The sequence below is a fragment of the Nicotiana tabacum genome, chromosome 11 (genome assembly GCF_000715075.1).
Source record: "Nicotiana tabacum cultivar K326 chromosome 11, ASM71507v2, whole genome shotgun sequence".
NCBI classification, from domain to species: Eukaryota; Viridiplantae; Streptophyta; class Magnoliopsida; order Solanales; family Solanaceae; genus Nicotiana; species Nicotiana tabacum.
The window spans coordinates 18328868-18353571 of record NC_134090.1 but is presented as its reverse complement, the minus strand read 5'-3'; the positions used below and the strand labels follow the sequence as shown (position 1 = coordinate 18353571).

The 24704-nt window shown below is 36.5% G+C and overlaps 2 protein-coding genes across 2 annotated transcripts; both read left to right on the top strand.

Annotated features, from left to right (window-relative positions):
• Positions 1–12030: 12030 nt before the first annotated feature.
• LOC107798172 (uncharacterized) lies at positions 12031–17130 on the top strand. Its single transcript, XM_075224125.1, has 4 exons — positions 12031–12091; positions 15701–15875; positions 16303–16853; positions 16940–17130. Exons 1-4 carry the CDS (start codon positions 12031–12033, stop codon positions 17128–17130), a joined length of 978 nt encoding a protein of 325 aa, XP_075080226.1.
• Positions 17131–17199: 69 nt separating this feature from the next.
• Positions 17200–18581, top strand: LOC142165754 (uncharacterized). Its single transcript, XM_075224124.1, has 2 exons — positions 17200–17550; positions 18189–18581. The coding sequence occupies exons 1-2, from the start codon at positions 17200–17202 to the stop codon at positions 18579–18581; spliced, it is 744 nt and encodes a 247-aa protein (XP_075080225.1).
• Positions 18582–24704: the final 6123 nt, after the last annotated feature.

Below are 24704 nucleotides of genomic sequence, written 5' to 3'. Positions count from 1 at the left end.
AACAGATATTACACGGAAGTAGCTCTAAACAGTACGTATATGTAGTGCTGACTATATACGTATATGTAGTGCTGACTATATACGTATATGTAGTAGCTCTAAAAATCCCCCAGCAGAGTCGCCAGAGCTGTCATACCTCCTTTTGACATACCCGCGAGGGTACAAGGGAGTTTTTTCCAATTAAAGGACAATCGAAACGGGATTCGTTTATTTATTTCAGAGTCGCCACTTGGGAGATTTAGGGTGTCCCAAGTCACCAATTTTAATCCCGAATCGAGGAAAAGAATGACTCCATATTACAGTCTGCGCACCAGAAATCCGGATAAGGAATTCTGTTAACCCGGGAGAAGGTGTTAGGCATTCCCGAGTTCCGTGGTTCTAGCACGGTCGCTCAACTGTTATATTCGGCTTGATTATCTGATTTTATACAAATATGAACTTATGTGCAAAATTTTATCTTTTTACCGCTTTCTTACTTATTGTTATTATTTTACGAGAATTGCAACGTCGTGGAAACATATCTCGAACCACGTTACATCAATGCACCCGTAGTTGTTTGGCATATCTCGACTCGGTTGAGATTTGGATTTGGGTCACATAAATGTGCACCCGAGTTAAGGAAAATAAATTATTAAAGGCGCGCTTAAAGCAACTAGCGTCTTGTTATTTTGGGGAAGGCCGTAAAATTCGCTAAACGACCTGTCCTCGAATTCTAAGTATTTTAATATATACATTTAGAGGGCCCCGCAGCTTGTGCATTTTTTGTTTGTCGAGGCTCGTCTCATTCATTATTAAAAAGAATTTGCAATGTCATGGAAATACATCTCAGACCACGTCACAATCAATGTACCCGTGATTAGAGACACATTTCAATTTTGTTGAGATTTGGATTTGGGTCACATAAATGTGCACCCGAGTTTAAGGAGATAACATTATTAAATACGCGCCTAAAGCGACTAGCGCAGGGTTATTTTGAGAAAAGGCCGTGAAGTTCGCTAAGCGGCCGATCCCGAGTTCTAAGTAATTAACACATACATTTGTGAGGGCCCCGCAATCTATATATTTTACTAGGCGAGGCTCATCTCATTTATTTTAAATGGACAAATCCTAAAGCGACTACATCTTTTCTATTAAAATTAGTCTCTAAAATAAATAAAGAAAATCCTAATTAATTACGAGCTTTTTTTTTATTTAAGAAAGCATGACATACTAATTGCTATATTAATACAAATATTGATGAACAAGAATTTTACTAAAAAAATTCGAAATTATAAATAAAATAAAAATTTGACAACTAATATTCAAAAGAATCAAATATAGTTAGATTGAAGCTCGCATTGTTATATATATAAAAAAAACTATTAGAATTAATTATTCACAACCATTTGAAACTGGATTTAACCATAATTACTAAAGCTTAATAGAAAGTTTATTAGACTTAAACGTTCTTCTAATTTTGTTTGAACTCAAATCATGCCTTAATACCTAATTCACGAAATTTAGTTCAAATTCATGCCTTAGCTAAATTTAAGTACTTGTTCACAATTAACCTACTGTTGATAATCTTAGAACCTTCATAGCTAGTGAATTAACCCGTTTTGCCAAGCCGATTCATTAAAGACTAACTTATGTTATTTTCTCTTATTCCAATTATTATTCAATAATACATAAAATAGCCTAAATACAATCAATAAAAGGAACAGAGAAAAAGCAAAATTAAAACTTCAAAATTCGATTCTTCATATGTATTCATGCTTCCACATTTTTAGCTTGCAATAACTAGTATTACATTCGTGTACCTGGTATTGGAAAACAAGAGAAGATGAAGCTGAGAAGCAGCAACAGTAGTAACAATGTAGCACAACAACGACAGTCCAGCAACACAGGAATAGACCAGTAACAGTAGGAATAGTAGAAAACCCAGGAGACTATAAACGACTCCAAGTATAGAGAAGAAGTAAAAGGCAGGAAGGTTCTGACTATTTCAGATCTTAAGCGAGGCAATGAAACAGTAACTATTCTTTTTCAACTTCAAAACTCTCCAAAATGAATTATGCCCCTGTATATTCAGTGTATCCAGAATGTATATCGGGTGTATACTTCTCACTCCGCCCCCTCTTTTTTTCTTCTCTCTATCTAGCTTTTCCTCTTTGTTTTCCACCCTTTCTTCCTAAATTTTCTCTTCTATTTATAGCAAAATTTTCGAAATTTTCAGATTTGTTTTTTTTTATTTATTATTTTTTTAATTAAAAGAAATCCCACTTACAAATTGCTTTTATTTTTTTAGAAAAAGAAATCCCACCTTTATTTACTTTTATTTTTAAAATTCCAACTTTAATTACTTTATCTTATTTAAAATCTCACTTTTTATTTTTTTAAAAGAGAATCTCACTTTATTTAACTTTTCTTTAAAAAACAAACCACTATCTTTTCTTTTTCTTTTAAAAATGCTACTTTCAATTACTTTAAATTTTTTAAATTTTCAGATACCTTTATATTTATTTTTTAATTCCAACCTTATTTTACTTTTAAATTTTTTAAAACTTTTTACTTTTTTTAAATTTTCTACATTCTTTTACTTTTTTTATTTTTTTATTTTTTATTTTTTTAAAATCATTTCCGAAATTACTATATATATATTTTTTTTAAAATAAAAATAAAATCATTTCCGAAATTACTATATATATATATTTTTTAAAATAAAAATAATAAATAAAATAAAATATTTTCGGATTTTTTTATATATAAAAAAAACAAAAAATAAAACTATTAATAGTGATAATTCACTTTTTATTTTTTATTTTTTCGGTTTTGTTTTGTGTTGGACAAAAATGAAGAAGGGGTGTTGGGTTAATGGAGCGGACCGGATCGACCCGGTTTGAAACGGACCGGGTCATGGGGAAAGTTGGGCAATTATTTGGGCCTGTGGTTTGAAATTGAAGAAGTGGCCCAATCCGATTTTTCTTTGTATTTTTGTTCTCTTTTCTTCTTTTATTTTTCTAAAACTAAATTATAAAAGTACTTAAATTATTATTAAGAACTAAATTAAGTTATAAAAGCACAAATTAACTTCCAATAACAATTAACGCACAATTAAGTAATAATTAAGCATAAAATTGTTCATTTGGACATTAAATGCTAAAAATGCAAAAGATGCCTATTTTTGTATTTTTTATTAATTTAACAAATAAACATGCATAGACAAACATACAAATAGTTACACAAAATATCACAAAAATTGCACACCAAGAAAAATTATTTTATTTTTGAATTTTTTGGGTGTAATTCTCATATAGGGCAAAAATCATGTGCTTACAGCTTTCACTCAGGGACTCATCGTTTGAAACTCTATTGCTTCACGACAATTGAAGCAAAATTTAATAGAATATCCTACCGCTACTTGGACCACTGTGCACAATCGGTATCAATCAAAAATCAGAGTCGAAGATGGTCAAGTCGGAGCCTTTTCGGAGTCCATTTATCCCACCAGGACCCTCGAAAGAATCAAGAGAGACACCGATCATGAGCCAAGATCAAATAGGGATCGATATCGGCCATATAAAGATCGGAGGAGTAGCGGGTCCGATCGGAACCATGTGAGAAACTAAAGGAGAAATGATCAAGGTCGAAATAGTCGAGGGCTTATAACCAAAATGGTTTCGACAGGTCCATCGGGCCTAATGAAGCACCGAGGCTATTAGAGTACAACTTTAGTATCGATACAGCCGCTATCGTATGTCCACCTGGAAAATCAGGGATGCCAAATGTCCTCGATCTCTTCAATTTGATCCAGCTTAATGGGATCCCCGCTTGGTGTGCAAACCATGGAACTCACGGTCATAGAACGGAAAATTGTCGACAACTAAGAGAAGAAGTATCCCAACTATTCAATGATGGGCATCTTCGAGAATTCTTGAGCGACCGAGCAAAGAATCACTTCAGAAATAGGGATTCTAACAGGAAAATAGAATAAAAGGATACCGAACCTCAATATGTCATTAATATGATCATTGGTGTGGTCGATATCCAACAAGAACCAACATTGAAATGCACTAGGGTGTCTGTCACCAAGGAAAAACGAACTCGAGAGTACGGATCGGAGGGAGTCCTATCATTCAGCAATGAAGATGTAAAAGGAATAATAAAACGTCACAACGATGCACTGGTAATATCTGTACTAGTAAACAAAACTAGAATTAAATGTGTGTTAATTGATTCAGGTAGCTCAGCCAACATTATTCAGTCGAGGGTCGTAGAACAGCCCGGGCTACTAGACAAGATCGTGCCTGAAGTCCGAGTCCTTAATGGATTCAACATGGAATGTGAAACCACTAAAGGGGAGATCACATTACCAGTCAATACCACAGGAGTCATATGTGGAACTAAATTTTATGTGATTAAAGGATACATGAGGTACAACGCCCTTCTCGGAAGGCCATGGATCCACCACATGAGGGCAGTGCCCTCAACTCTTCACCAAGTGCTAAAATTCCCGGTCCCGGAAGGGATTAAGACAATCTACGAAGAACAACCCACAACAAAAAAATGTTTGCCATCGAAGAGGTGATTCCGATATCAACACTCACAACATCAAAGAAACCAAGTTCAAGCTCGAACCTTGAGGCCAAATAGCAATCACCGATACCGGCCTCGACACAATCGGATCAGCAAAAGATTTTCAAGGGAGACGATTACGGGGTCTCTCGATCTTTTATAGTGCCAGATGTTTTCCAAATCAACGGTCCAAAAGTTGGACCAGGTTACATTGATCGAACATCTGCCCGATCGAAAGGTATACCTGGGCACGAGGTTAACTCCCGAGCTCAGGAAATTTTTTATTCAATTTCTCCTAGCTAACATTGATTGTTTTGCTTGGTCCCACCTCGATATGTCAAGAATTCAGCCAAAAATAACCGCTCACAAGCTGAGTCTGGATTCAAAAATCACATCGGTCAAACAGAAACAAAGACCCCAGTCCGAAGTAAAGCATGCTTTTATCAAGGACGAGGTATCTAAACTCCTTAAAATAGGGCCCATTCGGGAGGTTAAATACTCGGAATGATTAGCAAACGTGGTGGTAGTCCCTAAAAAAGGGAATAAAATGAGAATATGTGTAGATTATAAGGATTAAATAAGGCATGTCCCAAAGACTCTTTCCTTTTGCCCAATATCGATCGCATGATCGATGCCACGGCCGACCACAAGATCCTTAGTTTTCTCGATGCCTATTCCGGGTATAACCAAATATGGACGAACCCGCCGACCAGGAAAAAACTTCCTTCATTACTAAAAATGGCACGTACTGCTATAACGTAATGCCATTCGGATTAAAAACCCCACTTATCAACGTCTAGTAAATCGAATGTTTGAGGAGAAAATAGGAAAAATGATAGAAGTTTATATTGATGATATGTTAGTAAAGTCTCACCGAGCAGAGGACCATTTGAAACATTTGCAAGAAACCTTCAGTATATTGAAGAAGTACAACATGAAGCTGAACCTGGAAAAATGTGCCTTCGGGGTCGGGTCAGAAAAATTCCTCGGGTTCATGGTATCCAACGGAGGAATCAAGATTAACCCCGATAAGATCAAGGCTATTGAGGATATCGCTATAGTCGATAATGTGAAGGTCGTTCAAAGGCTAACCGGGCGCATTGCCGCCCTGGGGCGATTCATCTCGAGATCCTCCGATAAAAGCCATCAATCTTTTCTCACTACTGAAGAAGAAAAATAGCTTTGCATGGACCCCAGAATGCCAATAAGCCTTGAAAGGACTAAAACATTATTTATCGAGCCCACCACTACTTCACACTCTGAGGGCGGAGCAGCTTTACCTGTACTTAGCTGTCTCGGAGATAGCGATAAGTGGAGTCCTGGTTCGAGAAGAATGAGGTATGCAATTTCCCATTTATTATGTTAGTAGAACCTTAGGTGAGGCTAAAATCAGATATCCTCACCTAGAAAAAATGGCTCTCGCTTTGCTAAGTGCCTCTAGGAAACCTTAAACCATATTTTCAATGTCATCCTATATGTGTTGCACTTGTGACAACTTACCCATTATGAAATGTAATGCATAAGCCCTAACTCTCGGGACGATTGGCCAAATGGTCCATAGAAATTAGCGGGTACAATATCGAGTATCGACCCTGGACAACTATTAAAATTGCAAATTTTGGCAGATTTTATGGCCGACTTTACACCAGCCGTAATACCTGAGGTTGATAGAGAACTGTCGGTTAACTCGAAGATGTCCTCGGGAATCTGGTCTTATTTACAGATGGCGCCTCAAATGTAAAGGGGTCCGGACTTGGCATCATGTTAAATCCACCTTCGGGCAACATAATTAGACAATCCATTAGAACTCTGAAATTGACTAACAACGAGGCCATGATTGCAGGTCTTGAACTAGCCAAAAGCTTGACGACGAAGGTGATAAGGCTAAATCTGACTCCCTACTTGTGGTAAACCAAGTTAACGGGACGTTCGAGGTCAGAAAAGAACGAATGCAAAGGTATCTAGATAAATTGCAGGTAATACTGCACCGGTTCAGAGAATGGACTTTATAGCACGTGCCTCGAGATCAAAATAGTGAGGTTGATGCCCTTGCAAACTTAGGATCATCAATCGAAGATGCCGAGCTCAAATTGAAGGCAGTTGTACAAATCAGGAGATCGGTAGTAGCAAAACGGCCATGCCGAAATAAACTCTACAAGCCTAACCTAGTATTGGAGAAACAAATACATAAAATATTTGAAAACATGGAAACTACCCTCAGATACTAAAGAATCAAGGGCCCTGCACACAAAAGCAGTTCGATTCAGCCTATCCAAGTACGAAATCTTATTTAGGAGAATGTTCGATGGACCATTAGCAATACGTCTGGGACCAGGATACACCAATTATGTTCTAAGGGAAATCCACGGGGGAACCTGCGGAAATCACTCCGGTGCTGAATTATTGGTTTGAAAAATAATTAGAGTCGGTTATTACTGGATCAATATGAAAAAAGATGCGAAGGAGTTCGTATGGAAATGTGACGGATGAAAGAGACATGCTCCGATGATTCACAAGCCCGAGGAACCACTGCATACGATCTTGTCAACATGGCCATTCATGAAATGGGAAATGGACATCGTTGGCCCCTTCCACGGGCACCGCGTGAGGCTCAATTTGTTTTATTTATGGCTGACTACTTTTCTAAGTGGGTTGAAGCACAAACATACGATAAAGTTAGGAAAAATAAGTCATCGACTTCATTTAGGAACATATCATATGCCGGTTCGAGATGCCATCCGAAATTGTATATGACAACGGGAAATAATTTATCGGCAGCAGAGTTAAAATTTCTCGAAGACCATAAGATCAAAATAATCTTATCGACACCTTACCACCCCAATGCGAATGGATAAGTGGAGTCGACCAACAAAACCATAATCCAAAGAAGAGGTTGACCGGTGCCAAGGGGAAATGGAAAGAGATCCTGCCCGAAGTTCTTTGGGCTTATCGCACGACCTCAAAATCTAGTACCAGGGCCACCCCGTTCTCATTGGTCTATGGCACCGAAGCTCTTATACCGGTCAAAGTCGGAGAACCAAGTATCAGATTTCGATACACCACGGAGGAATCCAATAACGAGGCCATGCATACAATCATGGAATTATTGGACGGGAGGCGTGAAGCCGCGCTTGTTCGATTGGCCGCCCAAAAATAGTGGATCGAGAGGTATTATAATCGAAGGACCAATATTCGATATTTCAATATCGGGAACTTAGTGCTAAGGAAGGTCATATTGAACACTCGGAATCCGAACGAAGGGAAGTTGGTCCTGAACCAGGGAGGTCCATACCAAATTCTCGAGCTTACCAGGAAAGGATCTTATAAACTCGGAACAATGAACGGTGAAGAAATACTTAACAATTGGAATGTAACTCACTTAAAACGATACTACTGCTAAAGTACGACCCCCATTCGTTCTCTTTTGTTGATATTTCAAAACTAACAATTGTAGGTAAACAACAAAGAATAATACGAGACTTGAGGTCTGAAAGCACGCGTTGCACTCTTTTTCCCTTGAACCAATTTTTTCCCAAATGGGTTTTTCAACAAGTTTTTTAACGAGGCAACAGTGGATCGTGCTAACTTAGAACATCGAATCAGTGTTATATATTGCATAAACAGTATCCGAGGCTTCTCTCTATGATCAACCTCGAATACTAGGGGGTAACATCCTCGGATATCAGCTGCGGTAGAGAAAATGATTCATATTAAAAGGTCCTCGAGAAGACAAAATTATTGTATGGGACAAATGGTCAAATGAACCGTACCCACGTAGATTGCTCAAGCCTTAAGCATAAAACATGTACGCGTGTAAGATTGTTTTACACAAGAACGAAAAGAGGTCCCTCAAAGAATTTATTGTATCTAATTTCTATGAATATATCGAGCCTAAGGGACACTTCAGTCCGAGTTCGAACAAATCACTCTCACTCGACGATTATGTATAAAGCCTAAGGGCTACATTACTTCGAGTTTGAGAAATCATTCTCACCCGACTGCTAAGCGCAAGGGCTACTTTGTTTCGAGTTCGAGCAAATCCTTACTCGACTACAAAGCCTAAGGGCTACATTACTTCGAGTTCGAGAAATCATTCTCACTTAAATGCTAAGCCCAAGGGCTAACTTATTTCGAGTTTGAGCAAATCCTCAATTGACTATAAATCCTAAGGGCTACATTACTTCGAGTTCGAGAAATCATTCTACCCCGAATCAAGGACTAAGTATTAAGCCTAAGGGCTACCTCAGTTCGAGTTCGAAGAAACCATTCTCACTCAACTGCAAAGCCTAAAGGATACCTTAATTCGAGCTCAAACAAATCATCTCACTTGGAATGTATTTATCGAACCTAAGAGCCACCCCAGTTCGAGTACGAACATTCACTCGGGGACTACCGATTAGAAACGGTCGAGGGCAGTACTTATTATCGGTCCTTACCATCTCAAACCTTCGAATACAACCCATTATTTTATGCTAAGGTGCTTTGACCTTTGTATAAATGAAAAAAAAGACAACAAATTCAGAAGACATGGAAGGGAAAAGGTTTTATATATACATCAAAATCATCTACAAGGGCAACACGACCCGATAGAAGTTCTTTACAAAGGCCAAAGCGACCTCGACAGAAACACAATACCTATTTAAAAGCCTAAGTGGCCTGGTCATCTTCAGGAGTAGCATCTCCACCCTCAGGGTCTTCTCCACTTTTGGATTCACTCGAGCTCTCAGGTTCATCATCATCATTGGGATAAGCTAAACTCCTAGATTCAGCTTCGAGCTCCTTAATGTTCTTGATCTCGGCTATGAGGTCAAAGCCCCGAGCATGGATTTCCTCAAGGGTCTCCCTTCGAGATTGACATATGGCATGCTCGGCCATCTCCTTTGCTCGAACCTAAACGGCCTCGGCATCGGCTCGGTAAACAGACACCACTGTATTAGCATTAGCCTTCGTTGCTTTGATCTCCGATTTGGAAGCTTCGAGCTCCGTGACCAGTTTCTTCCGACTGGAAACTGCCGAACCCAACTGGGACTGGAGCTCCTTGATTTTCTTGGCTTGCACCAAGGTTTTCTCTTTTTTACTTAGGAGCTGGATTTCAGCCGAGGCCAGATGATCCATGTTCTTTTTTAGTGCACCTACTTCGTCACGAAGTCGCCCGATCACGTCGCGTTTTTGTTGGACCTACGGGTTTGGACCATTAGTCACCATGCTCGATTCACCATCACTAACTTCAAAGATTCTTCTTACCTGCTCGGCCAGGTCGGCATGCTCTTTCTAAGCCATTTCTAGCTCAGCCTGAAGACCTTTAACTTCCCCTTCTCTTTGCTCGCTAAGAAGTTTGTAAGCACCCTTCTTCTTGGGGAGCCCTCGGATCTCGGCCTCGTACCGGCTCAACTTCTCTCGGGATCAGAGGAAGGCCTTATGATGAAGCACTGAATCCTGCAAACACAGAAAGGGAAATTATATAAAAAGCATAAGTGCAGAACTTAAAACTGTCCAAAAGATCTAAGGGTACCCGATTTAACGCATGTTGAGCTTTATTGAATAGGCAGGGTATTTCCACCTCATCCATCGTTGCTTGGTATTCTTCGGTCACCAAGCACTGAAGATATCTTGCCACCTCTACAGGGGTAGAGAGGACCCGAGCATCCTCTGGGATCGAGATGACAATCAATTGCTTTCGCCTGGAATCGACACTTGGAGATGGAAACCAACTAGTTAGTTTAAGGCTCGAGGAAGCCTGACTAGAGCTCTTTATCGGTACTTCCAAGTCACCCAGACCGGTGACATCCTCCACTCCGACAAAATAACCACGAAAAAGGTCTTCTTCTCTATGAACGCTTTTACCATGGCAAGTCTCCACCACTTGAGCCTCCTTGATCATCGACTCACTAAATGAGGGAAATGAGGGGGAACCTTCAATGTTTGTTACCCCAAGTAAATCTTTTGGGGATCCACCTTCATATAGGGAGGCCTCGAGCCAAGTTTCCACACCAGTGTCAACCGCCTCCTCATCAGCCCATCTCTCTCAAGATGGAGCATCTTCGACCCTTTGTGGTTTAGGGGCTTCGGATAAGACTCCCTTCTCGAGCTCACCAAGTCATGGTAGTGTAGTTTTAGCTCTCACCGGCTCGGGGATTTCTTGAATTACGATGCCTGACCTCGGATGAGCCACTAGCTTGGATCCTTCCTCTTTTTCTTCAGACTCATCCAACAGCCGACGAACTGAGTCGAAAGATAGGATGATCGTGTTTCCCTTGGGTTTAGTTTGCTTCTTTTTGGGCTTCTACCCCCCCGAACTCGTGGAACCCGAAGCCCCTTTCCTCTTCTTATCCCTCACCGGCTTCAGAACAGATGGTTGGGGAAGGATTTCTTCATCACCAGATGGGGGCCTCATTGTCACATCCTTCCTGAGACCTACAAAAGGAAAGAGACAAATGAGCTCAAGAAGAAGTCCAAAGCAACGACCGATTATTGAATTAGAAAGAAAAATTTACCATGATTACGGGCCTCTCATCGACCCTTCGATAAATCGCACCATGCGCACTCAGAATATGTCTTCTACGACACTAGGCCTCTGACCCAGTCCTCAAGTTGGGGAATCACACCCAACATCCAGGCAATAGTTGCATCGAAAAACACTAATAAGGGAGGGAGGAAAAATGAAGACACAATAAGGGCAGAATTATACTTACGGTTCATATTCCATTTCTCAGAAAATGGCATACTCTCGGTCAGGATCAAGTTCGAGGTCTTCAGTCGAACAAATCGGCCCATCCAACCCCGGTTTTTATCCTTATCTATGCTTGAAAATAGGGTCCTGTGGGATCGGCGTGCAAGTTTTATTAATCCCTCTCGATAGAGTCGGGGACTATATAGACGTATAAGATAATCAAGGGTGAAGGGACACCCATCGATTTTTCTTACAAAGAAACGAAGTAGTATCACTATCCTCTAGAAAGAGGGGTGAATTTGATTGAGGGTCACTTCGTACTTCTTGTAGAAATTGATAATAATCGGGTCCAAGGTACCCAACGTGAAGGGGTAAGAGTAAACACTTAAGAAACCCTCGACGTGCATGGTGATTGATTCCTCGGGCGCAGGTACCACCACATGTTTACCATCCCAGTTGCAATCTTTTTTAACCTGGGAGAGGAGATTGTTGGGGATCGAACACATATATCTCGATACTGGCTCACATCTACCGGTACCGATGAAGTCTTTTCAACCTTAAAATTGGAATCGATGACACACCCTCTGGGAAAAAACTCTTCAGGGCGTGGTTCCGCCAATGGTTCCTCGTTGGCCGACCGTGACGAGTAAGTAGTTGCCTTTTGTGGAACAGTTTTGGAGGTCTTAACCATTTTCTTTTGTGGGTAAATAAGAACAAGAAGAAGTCAGAAGGGATACTTGGTATTATGAGGCAATAATAGGCAAAAAACTTCGCAGAGATCTCTGATACAAGCACTGAGAATTGCAATGGATTTTGAAAATGAGAGTGAAGAAAGTTTGGATGTAAAGTTTGGGCAAAAGAAGAAGGGTATATTTATAGGTTTCAAATGGCGGTTCAAATCCAGTAATGGCCGACCGTCGACTGACGCACATTTAATGCCTTGAAAATTTTATCGATGGGACGTTTCGATGACCTTTTGTCACTTACATCATGATTTATCAAGGTGAAGATCGAGGATTCAAATCGTTTCTTATTGTTTACTCTCCAAAAAACAAGGGGATTGTCTGTATACGATAAAATTCGAGCCCGATGCTCGATCAGGAACCTGAAGCAATAGACCGGAGTTGGCACATCTGTATCAGGGTAGAAACCGAAGTCATGGGTGACATAGGCCTCAATATCCAAGTTCGGGGTTCGATCTAATGTCCAACATAGTCAGCCGGTTCGGAATATGATAAATACCAGACTCGAAAGCAATATCGAAGCCGACCATCGAAATTATCAAACTTGCCCCCGAGTTTGTCGAGGACATAATCGATCATATTCTTAACGGCCTTGAAGATAAGGCCTGCCAGCTCAGCCGATAAGGGTGACTCTTGCCACTAACTAATTATTATAGTGTGAATCATGGTATTAGTGGAAAAGGTAGCTAACGGTCAGAAAGACCTATATTTTCTTATAGAATAATGCAAAAAATGGGAGATTTTCCCCCAATAAATAGAGGAGACTGAGTTATTCATAGCGGCATTGAAATACACTTCTAATCAATATACTGTCACTTCTAGTTTCAATTTATTTCTACCCTGTGTTCCATAATATCATTATTGGCTAAAGGGAAATCAATCTCATAAGGCCAAAGTTTGCTACATTTGTGAAGGTTGTATTTATCTTTCTACAGTTTATTTCTACATTAATATAATTTCTTGCCCTTGTATCAATTCATATCACTTATCTTTAGAACCACGTATAAATTCAATTGTTATACGATTTTAAGGGTAAATCGGTTTATTCAAGGGAATTTGGCATTGCAAGACAATCTAACCTAATAAATAAGCCCAATTTATAGTTATTGGCACCTTGCAGTCCACATTTATATTTTAATTTGATAAATTAGTATTTTATAGTCAAACTCGGTTAGCTCACAATAATTAAAAGAGAAGAAGAAGAAGAAGAATAAGAAGAAGATGCAACTCTCTCTCTCTCTCTCTCTCTCTCCTCTCTTCGTTGAATACCTCTACTCTAGCTCCCTTCCAATAATCTTTCTTCTATTTCTCCCCAAAATTTTCAGTCTTTCTTCCCAAATCTCCCTATTACATTATTCTCCTCCAATAACTATTGCTGAAATTATATAACTTTCGATTGGGTAATATTGGATATTTTTAGAAAACGTTTTAAGAAATTTGAATATCGAATTTTGGAGGTATTTAGAGATGATTTAAGGCGAATTTGGGATGATTTTCAGATTAAAAACTCTGAGATTAATGAATGCTACATTTTGTGTATGTCCCTCTATATATCCACGTATATCACTTTATATGCCAGTATATATTACCATGTATATCCGTTTATCTCATGTATAGTGGTGACAAAATGGTTAAAAGAAGAGAATTTTTCCTAAAGCACCATCTTTTAGGTCTAATTAGTCATTTATAGATACCTTTTGCTATATTACGTGTTATAAATACCTTTTATGTGGTTATACAATGTATTTGATGTATTTAAGCTATTGTATTCATTAATAAAATAGCAAAAATAGGCATTAAAAAGGAAATTCCAGCCAAGGTTGATATGTATTTGACTGTATTTACGTGGCCTTATCGTGAATACAGTAATGTATTTGCGTAAAACCTGGAAGGTTGAACTAGTTAAAAACGTAAAGGAAATCAAATCACCTGATATTCTCCTAATTTAATTCAACGAACAAAAACTATTATCCATTAATCTGTATTCTTCCATTCATGATTCAACAAAAAAAATAGCGAAAACAAGAGCAACATTTGTTCGTAGTTCTTCCATTCACTTCTCCATTTTCTCTGTTCGCAGTTCTCAATTCAACCACGGAAAATTACGATTGATACAATTGTATACAAAATACGGTATAGTTCTATTATACATATGGCAAGTTTAACAGTGTTGTTGTGTCATTCTGGCAAGTGGAACGATGAGGGCAATTACGTTGATTTTTCAATTGAGGGAATACTGATAAAGGAGTATGCGTCGTATAATGATTTGGTTGCTTCAATTTCTAATCAACTGGGCATAGATTTGAGCACAAAGTCCATTAAAATTCAATACAAAGTAGAAGGGAATAGCACGCCAATGTAAATACATAATGACATGGGTTACAGGGTGTATGTAGAGTTGAAAAAAGAGAACAGGGAATTCGGGATGTATCCTTTGTGCATAAATAGTATTTACTTTAAATAAATAGGGGATTAACCTTTGCTATAGGAGGTAAAAATTCCTTAAAGAGAATTTTTCCTAAAGCACCATCTTTTAGGTCTAATTAGCCATTTATAGATACCTTTTGCTATATTACGTGTTATAGATACCTTTTATGTGGTTATACAATGTATTTGATGTATTTAAGCTATTGTATTCATTAATACAATAGCAAAAATAGGCGTTAAAAAAGGAATTCCAGCCAAGGTTGATATGTATTTGACTGTATTCACGCGGCCTTATCGTGAATACAGTAATGTATTTGCGTAAAACCTGGAAGGTTGAACTAGACCTTTGCTATAGGAGGTAAAAATTCCTTAAATAGAATTTTTCCTAAAGCACCATCTTTTAGGTCTAATTAGCCATTTATAGATACATTTTACTATATTACGTGTTATAGATACCTTTTATGTGGTTATACAATATATTTGATGTATTTAAGCTATTGTATTCATTAACACAATAGCAAAAATAGCCGTTAAAAAGGGAATTCCAGCCAAAGTTGATATGTATTTGACTGTATTCTCGCGGCCTTATCGTGAGTACAGTAATGTATTTGCGTAAAACCTGGAAGGTTGAACTAATTAAAAACAGAAAGGAAATCAAATCACCTGATATTCTCCTAATTTAACTCAACGAACAAAAACTATTACCCATTAATCTGTATTCTTCCATTCACGTTTCAACAAAAAATTAGCGAAAACAAGAGCAACATCTGTTCGCAGTTCTTCCATTCACTTCTCCCTTTTCTCTATTCGCAGTTCTCAATTCAACCACGGAAAATTACGATTGATACAATTGTATACAAAATACGGTATAGTTCTATTATACATATGGCAAGTTTAACAGTGTTGTTGCGTCATTCTGGCAAGTGGAACGATGAGGGCAATTACGTTGATTTTTTAATTGAGGGAATACTGATAAAGGAGTATGCATCGTATAATGATTTGGTTGCTTCAATTTCTAATCAACTGGGCATAGATTTGAGCACAAAGTCCATTAAAATTCAATACAAAGTAGAAAGGAATAGCACGCTAATGGAAATACACAATGACATGGGTTACATGGTATATGTAGAGTTGAAAAAAGAGAACTGAGAATTCGGGATATTTCCTTTGTGCATAACAACGATTGAAAAAGAACTTGTATCCGGTGGTAATTTAAGTCAAGGCGATATTGTGCAAATAGACGAATCACTTTAAAGGTATGATTCCAGTACAAATGACACGCTTGCTCTAGATTTTGTCAATTCAGGAGAAGCAATTGGGGTGTTTGAACTGAACAAGGATTTGATAATTTCAAAAACTAATCAAAGGGAGGTTATTGTTGGACAAGTATATAAGGACAAGGCTACATTGAAAGAGGTGATGGAGCATTATGCTATATCTCAAAGGTTTCAATTCCGGGTTGATAGGTCTAATGTTGTCAGGTTTGCGTGTATTTAATTTTTTTTGTATTTTGTATTATTGGTTCGAGCTGTAAGTTAAACATTGATGTATTTATGCGTATTTGTGGATTTACACTTGATCATCACTGATGTGTTTAACATATGTTTGTTTATGGTCCTTAAATACATGTATTTATATGTATTTTACTGGTATAATTACATTACATTGTCTCTAATTATTTTCGTATTTTGTTTATTGTCCTTTTAAGTGTATGTATATAACAATAATTGTATTCAGTTGTATTCATTGTATTTAAATGCATATAACTATAATTGAATTTAGTTGTATAATAATTTATATATATAGATGTCAGAATGTATTCAAGTCAGATTGTATTCGTGTGTATATGAGTGCATTTTTTTGTAAATATTTATGCTAATCATATGTACAATGATTAATTCTTTGCAGCTATGTATTATTATGTATGTCAGAAAATTGTGAATGGAAGTTTAAGGCTTCAAGCATTAACAAATTAGAATTATTAAAAGTGAGAGAGTTCATTGATAACCATACATGTCCGCTGAAGGACAAGGTGTATGAGCAGCGGCAGGCAAGTAGTAGCCTTATAGGTGGTATGATTAGGCAGAAGCTTACTAATCATAAGAGGAAATACACCCCAAAGGATATTATTGATGATGTGACATCAGATTTAGGTGTAGATGTTAGCTACATGTTGGCGTGGAGGGCTAAAGAAAAGGCAATGAATTTTTTGAGAGGTGAACCGGCTGATTCATACAAAAAATTACCAGGATACTTATATACAATGGATATGGCATATCCAGGTTCCCATATCAGAATGGTAAAATTGCCCAAAAATGAATTCATGTACGTGTATATATCTTTATATACCTTTATAAAGGGGTTTGATCATTGTAGACCCATTGTTGTTGTGGATGGAAGTCACCTAAAATCTTACTACACCGGGACATTCGTTTCGGCAAGCACGTTGGATGGTGCAGGTGAGTACGTGAGTTATAATAAAATCTGTTAATATTTTAAAGATTGAAATACATGTTTTAAAAAATGTATTCAACTGTCTTTACAGGTCATATATTGCCACTAGCATATGGTGTTATTGATTCAGAGAACGATACTGCTTGGACATGGTTCTTTGAGCAGTTCAAGATAGCATACAGTGACGGGAAAAACATGTGCATCGTTTCAGATAGAAATGAGAGTATCATTAAATCTGTATCGAGAGTGTATCCATATGTACCGCATTTTGCTTGTATATAGCATCTCTGGAACAACGTATATAAGAAATTCAAAAAGAGCCATGCCAAGTTGAGTGAGATATACTTCTCGATGGCAAAAGAATACACACAAGCTGAATTTGACAGTCTGATGGAGAAGGTGGAGAAGGTAGATATTAGGGTGAAAGAATACTTGGAGTTAGCTGGATACGAAAAGTGGGCTAGGTTGTATGCACCTGTTAACAGGGGATGGACAAGGATGTCAAATATTACTGAGTCAATCAATGCCACACTAGTGTCATCAAGGGAATTGTCAATATACGACTTCCTCGAAGAAGTTAGGAAGATGTTTGGATGTTGGAATTGTAGTAACCGCAAAGAAGCTACACAGACATACACAACGCTTGGAAAAAAATACCAGGAGATGCTGACTTTGAATGAGGCAATGTCTACACGCATGACTGTAAGTTTTATTTTAATGTCATTGTATTATATAGCTTTATTGTTTTCTGAAATAACTTACATGAATACAACTGAATACAACACATTTTTCATAATACAACTGACATGAATACAACTAAATTCAACTACATACAACACATATTTTATCGAAGATCTGACATGAATACATATGAATACAACTAAATATATGCTGCAAAAATCAACTAGAGTAAGATATAATTGATAGAAATATATGTCCTAATATAATACATACACATACAACAAATAAAGACATTGCAATTAGAATAAAACACTAATGGGAACTTTGAAAATCCTTATAAATACAACTATGCGAATACATCAGAATACAACTGACAAATCTGTATTATACAGAATTTTTTATATAGGCTCATTGTCATGTCGTAGCCTTATAATGTTTTTGTTACACTTCAGTTGCCTAAAGTACAGCAGATTTTTGATGTATGTAATAGTATTCATAAGATAAGACGTAATTATAGTTTATAGTCTGCCGGTCTAAATATATGATGTATTCTTATGTATGCAAATATTTCAGTTGTATGTAACTGAGTAATTCAGCATTATACATATGGTAATTCAGTTATATGTGCTCAAAACTTATAGGTCTATGTTTAGATGTAGGTGGTACCATCAATTGAATACTTACATATAGTTAACGATGGAGGGAGACATTACACTGTCTGCCTGTTAGAGAGAAAATGTGTTTGTGGGAGGTTCCAAGTTGATGAATTACCATGTCCACATGCTTGGTATGTATTGAAGAGCAAGTTTCTAATGCCAGAAGAATATTGCTCTAACTATTACAAACCAAATTTTGTTGTAATGACATACGATGTGTCTATGTACCCGCTACTGGACAAAAATTACTGGAATATACTAGCACATGTTGCAGAGGAGGTTGTATTACCACCCAAATGGAAAAGACCTCCTGGAAGGCCAAAGAAAAAGTGCGATAAACCTTTAAGTGAATTGCTGCAGCCGAAAAATCAACATTCATGTAGCATATGTGGGTAGAGAGGACATAACAAGCGAACGTGTAGAAATTCTCCACGTAGGATTTAGTTAACACTCTGACATGTACTAGTGCTCCAATGATTTGTCAATACTTATGATGACATTGTCAAGTAATAAATTCTGAAATACTTTTCGTGAATAGATTTTGGATACATTTAGTTGCAGTACTGTGCTGGATACATTCGAATACAACCTTGTCCACATATACTTTGACAATTTATTATAGACAGTGCCTGAGTTATATATATAACTAGTCAAAATACATCGAAATACAACTATATACTCGGCTATAATATAACAAATTCAATAAATACATATAACATGATTAGATTCTGTATACATTTAGTTGCAGTATTGTGTTGAATACAATCGAATACAACCTTGTTCACATATACTTAGACATACAATCATAGACAATGTCTGAGTTAAATATACAAAACTAGTCAGAATACATCGGAATATACTCAACTATAATATAACAATTTCAACAAATACGTATAACCTGTTCAATATACATACAGTTTCTGACTTTGATATTAACCTATTCAATACGTATAACCTATTCAAGCCAAGTGACTAAATATTAATACATACTTATATCCCGTAAGATACATATGAATATAAACTGAAGATTAAGCATGAATACTTATGAACAAAATAATGAAACATAGATTGAAAACTTGCAATTGTCATACACGAATACTGTTGATAAAGTGATTAAAACATGGTTTTTTCTAACTGAATACCAACTTCACCAAAAAATTATTCAAAAAACAGTATTCACCTAAAAACAACATTCCAAAACTACATTCACCTAAAGTTACTCTAACACTATCTGCAACTTTGAATCTGACTCCATGATTTGTCTAGCAATCTTTGAGGGTGCTTCATTCTCGCTTATGACATCAGCGTCTATCTTACGCATAGCATAGTACCAAAGGAGAGCACCATATCTTTGACGGAGTAGATTGGAATCAAATGTTGTTTGTGGAATATCACCAAGAGTGCTCAGAAACTCTGCGTATACCGCAATATGCACCCCGCAATCCCTGAAAAATATTGATTGAAACAATTAAAAATAATTCATACAATTAGATTTTTAAAATGATACAAGAATGATGATTGAATACATACATGCTCCCCGCTTTTTGTTGAGGCAGATTTGATATGAAAACAACTTCAAAGGGATCAGTATGTGACTTGTCAGTGTATGTTGAGTAAGTAGACCAATCTATGCCTTGACTATCTCTGTAAAAGCCACTGATTGATAGATACAGAGGTACAAACTTAGCTAGCTTATCTATCTCAGAAGCTACATAGGCATCATGACCTACAGATCTGTACGAGTCATACACTTTGATACATCTCTCCTTGAATGAGACAACAACCAATATCCAGTGTAGTTTGTCCTTCAAGTTGACTGGTATCAAGACATTGTCAACCGTATGCCAAGGTACATTATCTAGCAATCTGTAGCCCCTTATGTACTCACATACCATATCTTCTTCTTTGGCTACATTAGCATTACTATCTATATCAGCATACCTGTCGAAGATTTCAGCGATTCTTGTCTTGAATATACAATCAACAGTTGTATACTTGAAGTTGCTTTTTTGGTTGTACTTTCCCTTCTTTCTCAGATAGTAGAATATGACGTCAATATGCTATACACAAATTTAATTACATAGTGTTAGTCCAATACATCACACATATTAAAGAATAATACAACTGAATATAGAAAAATACAGCTGAATATAGCTGAATACATAAAGATGCATATTAAAGAATACAACTGAATACAACTGAATACAACTAAATAATACAGCTGAATACAGCTGAATACATCTGAATTTGCTTTATTATAGCAGAAATTCATATTACTGTAATACATATGTTAGTTACCAACTACTGATAACTTTGAAAATACAGAAGAATACAGCAGTACTTCAGGAATAATGATGCCATTAAGTACATCATACAGATTCAGTTAAAAACATGTTGCATTTTCAGCTAATAAAAAATGTTAAAATACATCTGAATACAATTAAATACAACAGATTTATTAGTAACATATGCATACAATTGAGTATATCAAAGTAATATAAGACAAATTTGGGTTAGAGATCAATTTGTGAATTATATAATTAGACAAACCAATACTAAAAAAATGAATTATAGTAGAGTTGGAAGGGGTAAAACTTACATTGTCATCTCATAGTTTACCGTCAAAAGATAGAAGGTAAAACCAATTTTTTGAATTGACTTGATCAACTCCAAAATCCAATGGTATATGAAGTATTGACTTGTTTTTCTTGTAATGGTCTTCCAAATTACTTCTACAAGTATGATATAAAAAATGAATTATATCCATTTTTAAAAATATAAATATGTAATAGACATACTGAGAAAAAACTCACTTCTACTCATGTCTAGAAAGAAGACTATCACGAACCCATTTGTTGTATTCCTGAATGATTAATGTAGGGTGCGGCCCCATTATTGAATCATCATCAAATGGGTGTCATTTTTCAAAAATGGGGGTCAACTTTACTGAGGTGCCTGTGGTTCATTGAATTCATGTATAGAGAGTTTTAATTATAAAAACCATGGGGAAATAGATAATTAGTTTATAAAACACTAACCTGTGGAGTCGAAGTTAGACTCGTAAGGCGAAGAATACCATTTACTTGGTCGCCGATTCCTATGAGATGGTACTGGGGTTGATGCAACTTTTTTTGCACTATTGTGTATCACAATTCTAGTTTCTAGAATTTGACTGGGAAGAAACTTGTCATACAACTCAAATTGAGATACATAGTAATCTGTAGATACACCGTCTTGGCCTATAGGTGGTAAGTTGCACGACACCTCTGATGTAGTATTCCCCTCCACTCTTGTCTCCACACAAGGAGCATTAACCACTGCATTTTGTTAGTCGTATGCATCATTGTTAGAAGTATGTTCAAAGACAACTGAATACAGCTGAATACCGAAAAATACATTTGAATTTGCTGTATTACAGCAGAAATTCATGAATAAAGAGGCAATTAAGTACATCATAAAGATTCAGTTAAATGCATGTTATTCAAAACTAATGAGTCAATTAAATACATATTACTGTAATACATATGTTAGTTACAAACTACTGATAACTTTGAAAATACAGCAGAATACATCTGAATACATGTCTTACTTAGATAACTTAGAAGTATGTTCAATGAATACATCTGAATACATGTCTTACAAATACATCTGAATACATGTTAGGGGTGTGTTCAATGAATCTCCTTAAGAATTACAACAGAAATATAGATGCATATAGGATTAATATAATTTAAAATACTAAATTATTCTGTATATACTTGTATTTCACAATGTTATAAAATTGTTTTATATATGATTAATCAGAACAAGAGCAAACAGGAGATCTAAACATATACTAAAGAGGTTAAAAAATGTTAAACCTCAATATTATCGCCGACTGGTGTATCAGTCTGTCTGTGACCTTTTGGAATATCTTGCAAGTTGGCTTCATATGACATTTCACTACCATCATCACGTGTCCATGTGGTTTCCTTTCTCTGGTGTAAGCTTTCTTTTTGCTGATTGTGTTGAAGATGGTCAGCAAGCATCTTAAAGTTATCATTGATCAATGATCTCAGAGACTTGAACTCGCCCACAACCTTAGCAAGACAGAAATAATTAGAAAGGTGCATTTGTACACATACGAATGTTAAGCACTAAACTGTAATGTTTAATGTGATAAAAAAACTCACGTATTCTTTGAATGAATTTAGGTCTTTCCTCAAAAAAGATACTTCATCATTTTTGGAATCTGCCAGCTGATTGTGATGCAAAATATTTTGTGCAATTTCAGATACACCTGTAGACATGTGAATTTTGACCCTCCCCAAGATGTTTTATATTTTAGCACGTAAATATTTATTTAGGCCTAATATAGCTATTTCAACTAATTTTTACTCTTTTACTTTATTTTATTACAAGAAAACGAAAATTACAAAAAAATAGTCTCAGTAATATTTTGTAGTCATTTTTAATCTTGAAAAATACCAAAAAAATAATTTATTTTAACAGTCAGTCTTATTTTAACAGTTATTTCACAAGTAGGCCTAATTAATATTTTTTAATAATATTTCTATATGGATAGATTTTTAGATAATTAGGCTAATTTTAAGCAAATCTAGTCATAAAGGCCCAAGTTTCAAGCCCATAATTCCTAGGTACATTTGACCTAACCTAATTCCTACCCCCTATAAAATAACACCTAACTCCTAAAATCAAAGGGGACTCGAAGCAAAAGCGGCAGCCTACTCCAAAAAAGATCCCATTTTTCCTTCAATATCTGATCTTCCTCAAGAATGCGAAGACCTGAGCACCCCTCAAGAAAAGAGAATATCGGCCACACCTAATTCAAAAAAATACCGTCGGCAACACCCTTGCAATTGCTTTGGACTAGCGAAACAAGCGTTTCTCAAGTGCTTGGGCTTTGATTCGGATCGTGATAATTGTAATACCAGAAGACATGCTAAAGAAGATTAATGGAAAATGCTATATTTTAGCTCCTTGAGACAAAAGTGTCTGCCTTTTGTACAAAGATCAAGGTTTTGGAAAGAGTAGTTGCTAGCCATTTTAAAAGTGTATTGTATGCCTTGAGATCTTGCTAAGTACTGTGGAAATCGTTGTTGCATGTTGTGTTTATGCCGATCATGGTCACAATAAGATCAAAAAATTCTTTTCTATTTGCGCATCAAATTAAAGGTCAGTTTTTTTATTTTAATCATGGTGCATCGTTTGTTGTTTAGTACTAGTAATTTATTGAATGAAAAGTAGGGATTTATGGTGGGTCGCATGTGCCTTTACATTGATTTAGTCATATATCTCCTCTAAAATTTGCAATTGAAAAGTGCTTAACTGGCTCTTTCCTAATCCCTACACATGGAGTTTGCCGTTTTCTTTTTTCCTTCCTATTTTAGTTGTCCTGACTGATATAGTAACATTTTTGGGGTTTGACATTAATTTGAAAATTTTGAGTTTTAAATGATGTTTCAATATTAGGGACAATTGGGCAAAGTGAATTAATTGACCAAATGGGAAAACTAACAATTTGCATGAGTTCATTAGTATTGATTTCTAAAAAATTGCTTCTAATATCTTCATTTGTTCACACGGGCCAAGTTACAGTGGTCTAATTATCCGTATCGTTTTGTCTTAATAAGACATTGAACTTGTTAATGAATCAATAGCTAATCATACACATCTTGTTCACAGCAACTCTCATAATTCTCATGACCACGCAATAATCTCAAAATTTAGGAAGAATAATAAACACCGTTAGAGTGCGTTAGGCACGTTATAATTCACTTTCCTAAACTCGGGTGTGCATTTATGTGATCCAAATCCAAATCTCAATAACGTTAAACAAAATGTGTCGTGGACCGCGGGTGCATTTATGTGACGTGGTTCAAGATGTGTTTTAGATGACGTTGAACTTCCTAAAATATAATTAAATAAAAGCGGTTATAAAGTTTAAAATTGCACCATATGTTAAAACATGTACTAAAATCAGTAAATATGCCAATTATAAAAGTTGAGCGACCGTGCTAGAACCACGGAATTCGGGAATGCCTAATACCTTCTCCCGGGTTAATAGAATTCCTTACCCGAATTTATGTGTTCGCAGACTGTAATACAGAGTCAATCTTTTCCTCGATTCGGGATTTGAACCGGTGACTTGGGACACCATAAAATTATCCCAAGTGGCGACTCTGAATTTAATAAATAAATAATCACATTTCGATTGTCACTTTAAGTTGGAAAAAACTCCCTCATACCCTTACGGGGGTGTAGGAAAAAGGAGGTGTAACAACACCAACTGGAGTTGTACTTGAGGGATGAATATTCTGTTCCTTGCGCTTTTTATGGGGCGGTGATGAAGATGGACCAACACTTGCAGCATGTTTCTTCTTACACTGGAGATCAGGTGTAGGAGAAAAGTCATCTGAATCCCCTGCCAACTTCTCTGAATGAGTAGGAGTAGGATTGATCTCAACAACAATGCCTACTGGAGGAATCTGAATAACGGCAAGCTCTATATCGGTTGAA